General features: G+C 45.7%; 1 protein-coding gene across 1 annotated transcript in view; it reads right to left on the bottom strand.

Annotated features, from left to right (window-relative positions):
- ankfn1b (ankyrin repeat and fibronectin type III domain containing 1b) overlaps positions 1-17,009 on the bottom strand; it is a gene marked incomplete at both ends in the record, with an annotated part of 88,567 nt that overhangs the window by 37,849 nt on the left and 33,709 nt on the right. Inside the window, one exon of the mRNA XM_079293212.1 lies at positions 4,905-4,945. Within this exon, the coding sequence (XP_079149338.1) occupies positions 4,905-4,945 (41 nt within the window). The remainder of the gene's footprint in view (positions 1-4,904; positions 4,946-17,009) is intronic.

The raw sequence follows: 17,009 nt of genomic DNA on the forward strand, positions 1-17,009 counted from the left end.
GAGTTTAGGGTTATGGTTTAAGTTACTGGGATAAGGTCGAAGGAGAAGAGAAGGTTTGTGTTGGGCGTCGAGGGAAACACATTCACATCCACACAAACAAATCCCCCTTTGAGACAGACGGCGTGACGTGGGTCGAACCGGCGCTGGCGATCGATCTGAATGAGTCAATGTGCATCATCCAGCCTCGCTCCACGACCCGCGCTCCTGACCGGGAGGGTTCGGACACTGCTCGGCTTTGGTGAGCAGGCGTTTGTATTGAGGATGAGAGTCGAAAGTTAAGTTATTGTGGTTTAAACATTTAAGAGAGTACCTAACCTAAAAATGTTTCTTCGTGTTATCGGCGTGGGAGATTTAGCACATCCATCCCACTCGCCTCTGGGCTCCTGTAATGGGAATTACAGAAACACAGGGAGTGCAGAACCTTGAGCTGGCCACCATTGTGGTTCCTACTCAGCAGCAGTGCCAGTAACATTTTGTTGTGAGGTTAAGTGAAGGACAATTCTGTGGGGCCGCCCGGTGAGAAGAAAAACCAAGCAAAGTTGGATTCAAAATGTCCACGAGTGACCATGAAATGGTGCTTGCGGTTGAAATGCTGAGTCGGCTTGTTTGTACCAAAAGCAGTTTAATCCTGAAATCATATTTGTGCAGCCGTGAGCCAGCGAACTATGAGCTTCTTGAGCGGTTTTTTTTTTTCGGGAAAGCTGATCGAATTTTGATGTGTGGTTTCAAATGTGGAGGGAGATGTTTGGTAAAGGATCCAACTTGTTGAGCAACATAACAGAACAAACTTTTCCCTGAGAACTCCCTCAGGTAATGCGGTTGCGAGGATAAAGTGTTTGTATGTTGCGTTGTTAAGTGTGTGTGTGTGAGGGAGTGTGTGTGTGTGCGTGTTTTTGCATCTAAAGCCAGAATGGAAAAGGCTATACACTGCTAGAAGAGCAGTGAGCATAGCAAGTACTCCAAATTAAGCTCCCTTTCTCCCTTTGCATTTCTATCTCTCTCTCTCACACACACACACACACACACACACACACACACACACACACACACACACACACACACACACACACACACACACACACACACACACACACACACACACACACACACACACACACACACACACACACACACACACACACACACACACATACGGCCAAGATGCCTTACCAAAACAATGGCTGTCTCTGCCCGCTCAGTTATTTGGCCTGGCAGCCTGCTCTTGGGGAGTTCTCAAACAACCCAACATTGCTGCAGCCAAGCCACATCAAAAAGCACACGCACAAAACCACATACACACACACACACACACACACACACACACACACACACACACACACACACACACACACACACACACACACACACACACACACACACACACACACACACACACACACACACACACACACACAGAAGGAGGACTAAATGCTACTAATATTCACACAATTATACACTCTTCATATTTGTGAAATGCACACTGGATCAAGAGAACGGGTACAAACACACTTTGCTGCTGAGAGCATGTGTGCTCAGACACACACTAGATGAACTGTGTGTGACAAATAGTCACACACTCAGCCAGCGGCAGTCTCCTATGGCCGCTGAGTTAGCTCCCTCCTCTACCACCAATACCACAATTGTAAATACTCCTCAATATGTATTTACACTGGGATTTCAAAACCCAGTGAAAAAAGTGAGGTGAAAAGAAAAAAGGCTGGAAAAAAAGGAAGGAATGTGTTTCAACGTAGGTCAGACAGCGGGAACCCTCAATCCTTATTATCCTTCGGCCAGAATTTGCCTTGGATTGTCCCTCTGGTGGATGAGGGCAGTGGTTCCCATCCTTTCTCCTTGGAGCCCATCCAGCCCCCCCCCCCCCCTTCTTGAATCCATTCAAATTACCAAAAAGGTACGTAGTGCCGAATGGGAGATTGACCCTTAAACTCTCGGCTCACAGCATGTCCTTTGACTTTACGAAACGTCTTGCATCTGTTTTCCTGGAAACATTTCTTGAACTCCGAATCGGCTTGAAGGGCAGCAATCTCCTCTTCACAGGGCGAGGTGTTTCCACGTCCTCAAGGCTGGAAAAGTGCATCGACCAAGAATCATTTGATAAGCATCAGGAAAATGGGACTTGATTGTGATCTCGTAAGAATTCCTTTCTTTTTTCCTGCAGTTCCACAAAACCCATAAGCGTCCATGTGTAACAGCAAAGTTTGATGCGTTTCGTCCTGACACAGCCGCTCAAACAGTCTCCTGTTAGTAGGACGAGCCTTTCCAAAGTGTTTCACCGGCCGATGCTTGGTGATGTAGCCTGCAGGGGCTTTTTCCTTCAATCGGCTCTTACGTTCCTTTGTTTTTGCCCCGTCAGTGCAGCGAGCAACAAGATGATCGTACGACAGATTATTGGGTGAGAAGTAAGAGTCCACGGCCACGGTGTTGTTGAGGATAGACATGAGAATGTCTTGTTCCAAGTCATCGCCGTGAATATATTGCACAAAAACGATCATCAGTCTCTGCCGAGCCTATCGTTTTCGAACTACAGTAAGAAATGCATTCTCTCTTCTCATCAGGGTACTTGCAGATAAAACTCGATTGTGTAGTTGTTCGTGAGCGTGCAATAGTGATGTGTGGACCGTCTCTGACGGCATCCGAATCTGCGTGAATCCTCCCCCTGAACGAATTATTTGCTCTGCTTTAAAGCTATTTCTTACCAGTGCCATGCAGTAAGCTTATTTTCCCAAATTAATAAATACAAAGTGCTTTGTGCCTCTTTGTGTTGTGCTGCTCTGCTCACATTAAAAATATTATTTTCGGCGCCACAGCTCTTGGATTTGTCTCAGCCATGCTGTTCTCTCTCCTCTTGCCCGAGTGGCATTTCTCCGTCAGCGCAATGCCTGATGGTATGTAATGCTGAGCATTAGCGACCACTGGTTTTACACTACACTCACAATGCATTGTGGGATACTTTAAGTCCACTATAAAGGGAATAGTAATTCCCACAACAGCACTACAGAACCTCAAACTCAATATATAGACCACTATGTCGTGAGTACACTTGAGTGATGAACAATGAAACTGTCTCTGCAGTGCTCTCTTCTCTCTCTGTTCTCCTCTCTGCTTATTTCAATACGATGCAAATACAACTTGTTTCCTCGTAAATGCTCATTTGCATGTGAGCGTCTTTGCTTGCGGCTGGTAGACAAGATGAAGCCCATTGGTCGGCTTCCTCTCTCATCTCAGGTCCTCTCATCGGAGACGTGAGACTCTGCGTTTGTTCGGCCCCCCCCCCCATTCAGGACTTTGTGTACTGTACGCTGAATGAAGTGCCTGATGTAGCCATTAATTAAATGCCGCTGGGCTTTTGGCTCCTGTATCACCTGTAACCACGGCAACAAGCAGCTATACCGCTGGGAGGAAAGCCCTTCAGCTGTGGAGGAACGTGGCGGTGAAACATCAGCTGGGGCTGAGACGCAGTGGGAAGAGGGAGAGGAATGTATTTTGCCTGACGGTTATGTCATCTTATATACTATCAAGGTGATCACCGAACGCTTTAAAAAGGACAGCTGTGTCACTTTAAACACAAGCTTCCATGACAGCGTTTGAAAAATGACTCCTGCTGATTGTTGAAGATGACGGATACATGTATACCATGTTTTTTTACATGTGCTTTATCCAAACAATAAGTCAAGCACATTGCTGGAGAACAGATCTCCCTCTTACACACACACACGCACACACGTACACATGTCACTTACTCCTCAGGGTTAATCCTTTTGAGATGAAAAACATGAAAATCTACGTTCTAAGTGCATACTTTATTTTCATTTACCCCTCTGCATCTGTGCAGTTATGCTTATTCACCTAGTTCTACAGGCATAAATAAATGTTGTGTGTCGGGCTACACTGAACACTCTTCTCTTTCCCTCCCTCCCCCCCTCCCCCCCTCCCTCCCTTATTTCTGGGGAAGACTTCTGTTACGAGACATCCCGCACTAGCTATACTCGTCTTGTCTCCTGGCAACAGATGTCTCCCTTTCAGGCACACTGAGAGCTGACTGTGACAGTACACCTGACATCATATATGACCAAAAAAACACTAAAGTAGATGATGCAGCACATGTCCCACTGTCATTGACTTATGTGTGGACAACTAGGAGTGCAGCTTCAAACACACAGCATACACTTAGACGGACAAAGGCCAACCATTGGGAAAGTCAAGGGAACTCTCCTGATTACGTTTTCTCTATTCTATGTTAAAGATCGAAGCAAAAGGGGGTATTTTTCAGACATCACACATTATCCACACTCTTACAAAGCTCCATGTTCAGATGGAAAATGCCAGTTGCTATGAAACGCACGCATTGACAGTTGAAGTAGGAAGCTAAAAGCAATATCTTACTCAAGAAAGCACCTGTACCCAAGGAAAAATATCAAAGCCAATCGTTAGTAAGTGATTGAGAGGATATAATCCCAGTGGTTCAGCTGTTCATACAGTCTGTGTTGAGTTTGCATTGCAGCACAGAAGTAATGGGCAAATGTAGAAACAGGGTGGCTTCTCACTGAACTATAATAAGATATAAAACTGGGGAAATAAAGGTCAAGCTGAAACAGAGCGTGTGTCAGAAAGTACAAAGGGTACTTTTGTGATTTGTGATGTTGGGCTGTCAATAAAATGGAGCTGATTTGACTTTTTGAATCATCATCATGACCTTCAATATGAACTGTTGATGTTACATTTAGTTGTTGATGTCACCGTAGCACGAGACGATGGTGGCAACAACCACTGTTGGGATTACATAAAGTCTGTGGTGTTCATCCATCGCCAAGTCTTTGGTCTCGTTTCCTGTTCTCTAGAGAGGAAGGATGGAGGGATGCAAAGGCAGGTGAACGGATGGGACTTACTTTTTGCGCTGATTCTCCTTTCGGTCAGCGGAGCCCAGACTCTGGAAATAAGAGAAGAGAAACAGACATTACCATCACCACCTAAGACAAAACTATTGTGGTGCTGCATCCTGAAGGGGGTACTTTGCTGGTTTTCAACGGGCTTTGTATCGTTGCAATTCGGCTGGTTTGCGCGAATGAGCGATGTTCGGCTTTCCTTCATGTTAACCCGCACCCCAGAGCTCCCTGCTCATCTGTTTTGGGTCATCCAGCGGACACTCGCAAACAAGCAACACGGAGGGAAGTCGAACGTGTTCATTTGCTCATATCACTCCCAATGCAGCGACACAAAGCCTGTTGAAAATCGTCAAAGTTTCCCTTGAAATGTTATCTTATAGAGAGCACGCTGCAAAACCACGGGTAAGCAACTCCCCTTGGATTTTGTGATATTCATGTGAAAATAGCTTGAAACAAAAAACATTTTGTTAAAATGTGCTGCCCTTAATCAAAGAATCAGACAATTCAATTATAAACACGAAGACAGAGATATCAGTTTCCCCCCCTTAATTGAGTGGTTTATTACAGTCGAGGTGACCAACAGTAATCCACCTCTCAGCCCTCCCACTAATCTGGCAACACCAATCGAGTGATCAATGCAGCCCCGCGAGAGCCAATTACATGGGTAACGACCTCGTCGCCGGTGTAACATAATTCGCTCGCTGGGTACAATTACAAACACGTATATCCAGTGGATCTATTTCATTCACATGCATTTATCAAAATGTGGCGTCCAAGCGCATGTATGCTTAGGAAGCAAGATGTGATTGTGAGACGAGGCAAGAGCAGCGACTGAGAGTTCAGAAAGTTCTAAAAAGCCATCTCCCAGAGGATGAAGACAACCGAGTTCACAAACTCCAGATGCAGAAATAATACTTCCCGCCAGCTCTGCTCAACAGGGGCCATTTGAATACATTGAATAAGAGCCAACTTATTAGGCACACGTGCACAGAACACCCACTGACACAGAAACACACACCTATACACCGTGCAGACGCACACACACAGTATCCCCCTACTGTCCGCCTCTTCAGGAGGTGTACAGCCCTCAGCAGTGACACTTGGTGAGACAGACAGCACATCACTGGCCTCGGGCTGGAGACGTTTTTGGACTGAAATTCTGTTGCTGGTTTGCATTTTCTTCTTTGCCAAGGAGGCTAATTCATGCATCTGATGTGACCCAAAATACAATACAATACAAAGTGTTCTGATATGAATATGTTCACTGACTCCAAAACCCCCAATTTGCCAAATGAAGATGGTCCCAGCATGCATTGGGGTTGCCGATCGTACACAGAAGAGCCAAGCTCGGTCAAGTTTGACACCAAAGCCCTTTGCGAGATGGTGGTAAAGGCATGGATGTGTTCAGACAACACCATGTTTTAAGGTGGCACCCCCATTTATACTGTTACACCCTTTTGTAATGATTGTGGATAGAAAACAGGCCACATTGCATCACATTACCTGTAATTCTAGGCAGCATGTTCTACCCGTATCTCATATGTCATATCACAAGAGAAAAGCGGCAGGTCTTGGTCGCACGGACTGTGTGGGCGTCTCCAAGCACACCTGCTCCAATGAGCAGAATACAGATTTACAACCGACCACTCTGTGTGTGAAGGTGTGTGTGTGTGTGTGTGCGCGTGTGCTTTTATGCGTGCAGCGCAGTGACATTTTGACCAGCGATTGACATCTCTGTGCGTTTAAGTCTGCATACGAGTCTCATCCTCCCGGTGGGGACAGGATAGGCCCATACAGAGTGGCTGACCTTTCACCTCCCCGCTCCCCCACAGTGCTCTCAGGCAGAGCCACTCTGCCATGGGGATGCGGGCAGGCGGGTGTCCGTCATTTGAAATACAGGTCTGGGGGGGGGGGGGGGGGGGGGGGTAATGGACATGAATAAGCCGGCTGTGACTCAATTTCTTTCGGCAGAAATTGTCAAAATTGTCCGCTTTACAGGAATACCAATGCTATTGTAGTTGATGATTTGACAACTCATTTTCAAGCATTTACTCTGTTGCTCTTGTCATTTAAAATGCGCAATCATATTTGGAATCCTGCAATATCAATGTCTCACAGCATGACTACATCCTGGTGGATGATGAGGATTTAATATGAAGAACCTGAAATCTATGACCAGTATGAACACTTTTGATCAAAGCAACAAATATAAAAAAGCATTCTCCATGTGACAGGGTGTCATGCGCAATATCCTCATGTCAAACCTGAAATATACTTCATGTAACGGTTGTGAAATCAAGCTTCAATTGAAATGCTGTGAATGCCATCAGAGACATTCCTGCAACTCGCCACCCGCATCCCCTCACATCTCTGTCCACAGAAAGCCTCGCTGACAATCACACGGAAATGAGAGCAAAACTTCAAATCAGATCTAACAGCTCATGCTCAATCTCAGCTCAAACAACACCTTTCCTTCTCTTTCACGAGTCGATACGCAGTCCTTAAATCCCCCTGAGCCGAAGAAAACCCACGTTTCCATGCCAATGGTGGCAGGTGACATCACACCTGACAACTATTAGAGCGACTCAGCCAATTATCCTAACGATAGGTAGGAACCTATAGGAGACAAGTACCTGACTTTACACATCAGGTGTAGTCCATATTTGTAAATTATGTTCAAAAAAATAAAAAAAATAAAAATCATGAAAAAATATGGAAGGGATTACATGGCTCTAACAATAATAAATACATAAGAATCAATTCGTTCTAAAATGATTCATGCGATTACAGTTTTAACACACAGGCTTAAGTTTACATCCTTCTTAGTGTGTTTATGGATCAGGTGTGTGAATGAATACCTTTACAGCAGGTACAAACTTTGCATCCCCTCAGCGCTGTGTGTCATAAATATTATGCTCTAATCGTGCCAAAAGCCCCAAATGCTAAATCCTCTCAACATAATGTCTCTTCAGATGCTGACTGACGAGCAAACAAGAAAACACAAGCGGTAACACACACATGAAAACGCCATCTAATCTGCAGAATACCTTCACTTGGTGTCCATTCATTCCAGCACTCACACGCATACCTGTCGAGTCCAACCCGGTGAACCCAGTCGGAGAACGACACTCCACTCTCCCTTGATTTCTTTTTCCTCTCTTTGTTTTTAAAAAACCTCACTACGGTGTTCCAGTGGAGGCTCTAATTGCCGTCCACCTGTCCAACTTCAACTCTTCAGCGCCCTTCCCCCCCCCCCCCCCTCCCTCCCCGTCGAATTCTCTCTATTTTCCGTTTTCTTTTTTCTGTCGTTAAAGCCGTTGGTCACACGAAGGTTTGTGAAGCTTACTCCGACGGCGGCTGCTGCTACCGCCACTGACTTGTTGTACTTTAATTGTGGTTGCTAGGCGATAAGCTTCTCCAATTCTGCACACAGTGAGGAGGGAAGGAGAGGAGAGGAGGAGGAGGGGGGGGGAAGTGAGAGAATATGTGGCGGGGATGAGGGGAAGGGGGGGGGGGGTTAGGAGCAAAGGCTGATTATAGACACAGTAGCCTGAAGAGAATGATCGGCAGGGAGGAGCGGGAAAGGTTTACAGGAGGTGAAGAAGACGAGACGCACGGCTGGATGGAGAGGAGGGGACCTCACAGAGCAGGTGCACCTCCTTGATTTCACCCTGCGACCTCCTGCAGCCTGGAGCGCCGAAGCCCGGAGCAACAGCACACTCAGAGGATTTGTTATAATACTTCAAATGTACAAGCATTTAAAGAATTTCTGAACACACATTCATTGAAGCCCTGTCACTTCTCTGCCTTTAAAAAAATAAAAAATGGTTGGGTTGGTATTAGCTTTGCGCTCATTAAAACAGGGAACTTGAGGCTACAGCCTTGTTGTTAAGAGTTGTTAGCAGTAAATGAACAGTTGGCTAATTATCAGTTTGAGCCCACAACTCCCTGCTGCTAATTGTTGTCTTTTATCTATACAGGTGTCTGAAGCTCAAATTAGCCTTTGTGTGTGTATACAAACACGTACTAATGGCATTCCACGCCACTGTTGCATTTGTCAGATTGATGAAAGCTTTATATGGCGCTTATATGAAGTGAGCAAGAACACAATTTGGTCCAGTGAGCGAGACCTTCGATTAGCCCAGAACAGCAGCTCGTCATCGACATACAGTGGTTGACAATAAAAACAGATTTTAGAGCAAGATACCAATATGTCACAGTTTAAATATACAGTGATGATCTCTCAAAACATAAAAGATTTATACTACACCCGTCCAACTTAGCAAAGTGGAACTGCGACAGTGTGAGAGCTCAGTCACTTCAACATGCCAATGATCAGACATATTCATATTCGATAGAAACATAATGCAGTGCAGCATGGGTAAGATTTCTGCATCAGAGTAGAGAGCCAGTTAGTCCCGATCACCATGCGGTGAGTGAGTCACATGGGACCTATTGACCGGTGATATTCTTGAGGAAATATTCACATAAGAGGTGAGCATGCGACTCTGATGACGCGTAAATGGCGTCATCTGTGTGTGTGAGTCATTTTCTGTTAATTTAGTAATATATCTTCAAAGTATATTCAAACCGGAAGAGAGACTTACACGGTGACCTCCGGTAGTACAGTTAATAAGCACACATATGCTCAATGTATTTTGTGCCCAAAAAAAAACAAAGTCTCATTCTGGTCTGTTTTATTACAGCACACGAAATCACGAAATATGATTGCTGCGTAGCGACTTGTCTTTATTCGTGTTTGTGTGAGTGGAATACTGTTAATGTGTTGTATCTTATTTATCTGGGTGTGTTATATTGTAACACCTGTTGGACAGGTAACAATAGCCGTGTTTTCATTCAATTTTGAAGTGACTTTTCAGCAAACTTTTGAAATGTCGCGAAAAATGAATGTGATTTGCCGCGTTTCTATCAACTGGTTTGTGGTGAATAGACTTGGCTGGACGGCTACAGCGTAGCTTCCTCAGGAGTTGGCGTTCTAGGCTATGCTGAGTGAGTGATTAGGCGTGTTGTCCACGCCTAATCTTGCATTCTGCTGCAGCCATCTGGATCATCATTTTCGGTGGCCAGTTGTGGCTTGCATGCACACGGAAAACGGGAAGCATTTGAGTGTGAGGAAGTAGAAGTCAGCCGAAACAGCTGGTCCATCATGTGAGTTAGATGTTTGCTACGTCAGAATTTATTCGGCAAAGGCGTTTCCAGAACCGATTTAGCATCTCAATCTATTTCAAGCAAGCTTAAAAACTTGTTTTTGCAGAATTGAGGAAGTTAAACGAGGATGATTAGAGATGACCAGTAAGCAAATCATGCGTCCTCTTACAGAAATGGCCCACCCGCTCAGACGTTAGCTCTGTTGGACGTCAATATAAATCAATTTAGTCACTACAGTGTGCTTGGTGTCTGGCGACCTTTGGTGTGACTGTGGGTAAGTGCTGCGGTATCGGAAACATTACTCATAGCCGGTGGAAATGTCAAAGATGTCGGCATTGCTCTGACAGGATACACAGGAAATACTGTCATACTTTTCTTTTCCCCCCAATTCCATCTTGTGTCCACCCATGACTCCATCCACCCTTGCTTTGCGCAAACAATAAAATCCACCTGCCAATTTATCCAGCTGAGACTAGAGACGACGCTGGCACCCAGCATGCAACAGTGACGGGCCGCAGCAGGCTGTCCCAACACCTGTCAGTCAGGAGAAGCTTTTCTAATTATAACTCGCACACAATTACGCACACATCCCAATACATCCAAATGCACACACACACACACACACAAACAGCACCCATTCTCATAAATGCGCACACACGTTGAGCAACATCCTTGAAGGGCTCTCAATGGGTTCCGGGTGGCCTTTCCGTGTATCCTTCCTATCCCGGCTTCTGGGAGGAGATTGTGACAGCTGGCTTCAGGTTACACTCTGTGCAACCTATTAAAGGGCAATAATATATATATATATATGAAATCTAAAAAACTGCTGTTCGATTTGAACTATGAGTGACGAAAGTGAAGAGAAAAATGTTCCATCTTCTTGCTCGACGAATACATATTGCTGTTGAAGGAGGAGCAAAGCAATAAAATGCAAATCTGTCTCCAAGTATAAATGCACAGATTTAGCTCTTAGCATGTTTCACAGAGCCACTTCGACAAAACATGACAGCAGCCTTGAGGTACAACCCGTCCACCACTGTGACCAACAACCGGCCAGTAAATTATGATTCATGGTGTAATTATACCCCTTTGTTATTCTAAAATATGGTAAGTGTTGGGCAAAAGCTTTGCACAAATCATCACACGGTGGTTCTAGGTTTACACAAAGATTTCATGAAGATGATTTTTTACAGAATACACACAGCAATATGCTCCTCAAATCTAGAACAAAAACAAACGCAAGAACGCTGTGGAGGTGCCGTATTGTAGGATGTGAACAGTGTGCCTTTTTGTCCTCGTGCTAATCCATTTTCCATTGTGGCGGTATGGACATGGATTAACAGGGCTCTTAAAAACGTCTGAGGCAAAGCAACAAGAGGGAAGGAAAACAGATGACAAAAGGAGAGCGGACAAACAGATACATGACAAGAAGGAAACAAATGAACAGAAAGACTGGGAGGCTCGGGGGACCGATAGCTAGGCACGTACGCATTTACAGGTGACCCAAAGACAAAGTTGCAGCTGGCATCACACGTGCGTGTGGCGAGCTTCCTGATTTTCACTGACCAATCAAAACATGTCAACAGCGCTGGATGATGAGAGAGTGACGGGGCGGGTCTTCTCTCCCTGTCTCACTGTCTCCGGTTTTACAATGTCATTATTTGTACAGGATTCCCCCTCCCAAGTCTTGTGGTCGGGGGACCAAAGGGACCAAAACATGGCTTATAAATCAACACAGCAGAGAGAGACTATGGATATTTACCCATAAATCACTGCGGCGGAGCCACCTACAATCAGACTAATGGGGCTGGAAGACGTGCTGTCATCCAAGCCATGATGTCACCATAGCCTGAGCCTGTGGGTGTTGATGTTGGTGGTGGTTCTGTGTGTGTGTGTGTGGGGTGGATGCCTGCATGTGTGGCTGTGGGTCTCTAGCTATGTGTGTGTGTAGGGGGTTGTCTGAGTATGTGGTGGTAGGTCGACGGCGCTGCTTGTGTAAGTGTCTGTGGTGAGTGTGTGTGTGGTGTGTGTGGGAGGCGGGATGTCTGTTTGTGTGGGTTTGCGTGTATTAGGGTGGTCGGCCTGTACTTTCATCATGTCTCTGCATTTATGTACGTTACATTGGTCTATACACACACACACACACACACACACACACACACACACACACACACACACACACACACACACACACACACACTGGTATTCTATATCTCAGACTGGACCTAACACATGTATAAAACACACACACACACACACACACTGGTCTTGTGGTTGGTGCTGGCTTACAATGGGTGTGGGATTCCATAGAGAAAATCAAAAAAGTCAAGCGGTTAGCACGGGTCTGCCACGTTTCCACACAATGGCGCTCATTGACCTAAATAACTGGGGACTTTGTGAAACGGGACACCCATCAACTTCTCCTCCGCAGATAATGTGCCCATTAGATCTTGGAAGAGCAGCGGATTGAGAAATAACTCGACTCCGACGTTGTGAAAGGGGCCTGGAACCCGTTACGACGGGTTGGCTTTGTCGCACTATCATCAGGCACTGTGGCTTGTTGTCGGAGCTGTGCGGTCTGTGCCTTTGCTTTGAACATGGAAAAGATGATGACAACGAGGGGAAAGACGGGGATAACTGCAAAATTAGAAAATAAGAGAAAAGAATTGGAGAAGCAACTGAAAACAGGAGACAGATCAAAAACAGATCAAAGAAAAGTATTAAGTTCCTCGCACTTTCTCCCACACAGTTGAGACACATTTCTGAAGCATACGAGTATTCATGATGACGAATAAACGCCCGCGATGCATCCAGTGCTGATGTCACTCACAGGATCTCTGTCAATGGACGTGACCGTGTCAGCACTTCGCTTCCACTTACTCGTCTTCCGCCTCACTCACAATGTTGCTGTTTGAGTGCAGCACGGGGAGAGGATCCAGAGTAACGTGACTCATTCATTCAATGAAATGCCTCCTGCCTGCATCCGTCAGAGCGGACCCCACGCAATGCTACGAAGACTCACTCGCAGCAGCACAGGGTGAGTCAATATTCATGTAAAATATGGCGACAAACAATCACGCACCGTCATCTATCAAAATATTGTCGGAAGTATTCAGGTTATCTGTTTAATTACTGATCGTTAAGTGCATTGATGGAAAGGACAGTAAATGCTTTTAGGACTTCCTCGATGCAGTTACATTATTAAACCATAAGCACTGAGACTCCGTATCAGTATCCGTACAGATATCTCCTGACAACAGACAGCGTCAGAGAGGAGAGGTTAAGAGGTCAAACCAAAGGATTCGTCACACATGGTTCACCTGAACCGCGGCCCCGCTTTATTATTACACTGCGTTGGAATTCGACAATCACTGCGACAGATGGACTCTTGATAACTACCAGATAACAGCTTCATTTGTTTGGGACGTCCAAGGTCTTTGTATGACAGCGAGCGGTTCTTCAGTGATGTCATGGTCACAGTCATGGATCCAGAGGCTTTCAACAATTCCAAAAAGTGCATCGAAGTTTCCAACCAATTTCTGACCGAGGGCCTAAATATGCAACGTTAGCAAAGGTAGCACTTCCTCGTGGTGGATAACTGGACTCATGCCTCTATTCATTACACGTAAACGCCGTGATATCGAGAAATTACAGTCAAAATGCTGTGAAAACAAGTAACAATCCATTTCAATTTACCTTTATATCATCACCGCCACATTTATTTTTATGACTCTCATTCCTCAAATTCCCAGAGAAAAATAAATGTTATTTCTAAAGCAGCTTGATAATATTTGGCCTGTCTTTCCAAATCAGGTGTTGAGAAACATGGCGTACAGGGGTTAGGGTTAAAACAGCAGGTACGTTCGCTGCGGTACTACTGGGTGGCACCGTGTCGTACCAGAGAGTGTGTGTGTTCCCTCCTGATCCTGGAGTGATTTATTTCATTTTAATACAGCATGTTTGCTTTGGAGCATTATATGTAGTCAGTCATGAGGCATTAATAGAGTAGAAAACATGTCGAAAAATGAGCTTGCTGACGTGTGTGTTCGAGTACTGTATGTTCTTGAGAGTGTGTGTGTGTGTGTGTGTGTGTGTGTGTGTACTGCATGAGTCTTAAGGCCCATGCTGTCACTCAGCCCAGCTCACAGGGTGGTCCAAACACTGAGCCCTCTTTACTCAGTCAAACACACACACACACACACGCACACACACACACACACACACACAGACACACGCACGCACAAACAAACAAACACTCACTGGTGTACATGTAATGACATACATAACAAAGTACACATAAATATATGGCCATATATATGACCATAATGAAGCAATCAAATAACCTCAGCGCTTCCCCTCTTCCTGTCCCAAACCGTACACCCAAATATACCGCCGCAGACTCCCATCGCACGGCAACAACAAAAAAAAAGACGGAGAGTCCGCAGGGGAAGGAGCAGCGCTACACACACAGCAACCCTTTCATGCCTCACATTCGGTGTGGCAAAAGGCTTCACTGGAAGGAGTTTGGCAGCATGGTGTGTTAGTAAGTGACAGTGTCACTTACAGCAGTGACTGTTCAGGTAAAAAGGGGGGGGTTTGCTCCTGATAAAGCTCCTTAATTAATATGAAATGGTTGTTGTCAGAGGGATGAATCTGTCTCAGCTTTCCAAAAGCCACTTGCTGCTCGCGCTTCGGCTGTTTTTGTTTTTCAGTAAATTGGAGCGAGAGTGACATTGACTTTGGCCTGCTTCATGCTAAGCTGGGCAAGCAACGAAGCCCGATATCGAATGTTAAATTATTCATAAATTTGACTGATGATTTCACATCTCTTAATATCTAAGATGACGGCAACTCTTGTGTAAACATCACATCGCCGTGTCAGCTTAAAATTGAAATATTGTCCTCACTTAGCCCCGCCACCCGCCACTACAAAGACACGCGGCGCTGAGAGTGAAAGGCTCGATTTGAACATGTGTGTGTAACTGCAGCAAGGGAATGTCACACAAACGTTGGCGGTGTGATGCGTAGCTATGTCTGGAACTAAACATAGATGTTTCATCACAGTTGTTGTCGGCAACAAAGAGATGGTTTCAAAAGAAAAGGTCAAACTGAAGTAAATGATGCTCCTTTCATGAGAGACCGTGGCTTGATTTTCCATATCTGTTCCTACAAAAGACAACAAGCTGCAGCGTGAGCTCACACGTGATTTATTTGGGCTATTAGCGCTGATATTTGGATTAGCTCCACTTTTGTCTTCGGGGTGAAGCGGGGAAATGAGCCGTTGATGTTTGCGCTACGCTACACTTCTCCCGCAGCGTCACAGCTCGCACAGCAGGAAGGACGACGCTCCCCTCCCCTTTCCCGCTGTTAGACGTTCGCTGAACAAATACTGCAAATGAGCCCCCGCAAAATGGTAATAAGCCATAATTACCTGTAATCGGAAATACATTAGTCCTACGAGGGTACTGTTGCTTTTGTGTGCAATCATGGCGGAGCTTGAGAAACACGACGGTAACAAAGACTCTCTGGGAGCCACAATGCGCCACAATGCGCAAAACAATCACACTGTATATGTTTTTTGTTGCCTAATCAGACTCTCATGAAAGCAGCTGCGTCCTTCACTTATTTCGCCATTTTATTGATTTTTGTTTTTCTGCACATGAGAGTGTTGCCCTCCGCCAGCATGTCTAAAGGTTGGCATGCCTTCCTTCTGTCGCTCTGTTCTCCTTCTTTCATGTTCTCATTTCTCTTCTCTCTCCGACTCTCCAGAGTTGAAGGCGCCATTGTGTGCTTGCGGCTTGTTTACGAGGAACATTGATTCACCCAGGGAGGTTTGGCTTTCTCGTACGGGAAGGGGGGGGGGGGGGGGGGGACGGAATATGAATGAATTTACAACACCCAAACCCTCCACTTCTACCCTCCATTCCCAAATTCTCCCATCATCTTTCTTCCTCTCTACATGCTACTCAGCCACCTCAAGGCACACTTTTCCACCAGTGTGTGTGTGTGCGTCAGTGAGAGTGTATTTGTGTTAAGCCAGAGGGGCGGCCAACGCTGGCCTGGGGCTCATTTTTGTGGCCAGGCCAGTGTGTATCCCGACGGCTCGCAGGCGTCTCGGGGGCCGGCTCCTCCTTTCCAGCTCCATTCTTTCACCCAAGGGCCTCTCCAGAGAGCCGTTGCCTATTGCTTAGTCATTTCTAGATCTATAGCAGGACAGAAAACTGCTTGGTTTTTCAGCATTTATTAAAAATGACAGGCTGTGTGTTTGCGGGACCTGTCTGGGAGAGGAGGATGATGAGGAGGCGGGGGAAACAGACATGGATCCAAAACTGGAAAGAACATTGCGAGTGGGTTTCATGGCTGGTTTGGCGATGGGAAGTCCTGGACGAACTTGTAATGGTATCATCGCTCCAAAAATGTCACGGTTTAAAAAGCGTCTGTCTGCCCGGCCGCTGATGGCCATGTTCTCTCCGATGCAAAGCCTGTGGTTGCCATAGAGACCCGCAATATTGCCCATTCTGGAACACTCGTTTATTATTAAAACAGTAAACGAGCTGTAACTCTCAAACATGCTGAACCGAGGACAGAAATCTACATTTCTCAACAGGGAAGAAGACATTTAAAACTCTGGGGGCACACGGTAACATGTTTGAACGACAGAAAGTGAATCAGTTATTAATATCCACAACATGTACCATTAGGAACGGCAGGCGGGATTTGGATCTTTTTCGTGTGGTTAATGAGCTCTTGAATTGAAGAATCGTTCAGAGCTCCAGCTTCTTGCTCGCCTCAATAGTTCACGTGGCAAACAAATACCAAAAAAAAAACGGCCCATGCCTTTGCAGAAAGTTCACGAGTTCAGGACACCGGTGAGGGAAAGGGGGCGTATTTGATTTATCGCTGACACCAGAGGAAAAAGTCGGGGGGTTGACGAGAGAG

The sequence above is a fragment of the Melanostigma gelatinosum genome (genome assembly GCF_949748355.1).
Source record: "Melanostigma gelatinosum genome assembly, chromosome: 21".
Classification (NCBI taxonomy): Eukaryota; Metazoa; Chordata; class Actinopteri; order Perciformes; family Zoarcidae; genus Melanostigma; species Melanostigma gelatinosum.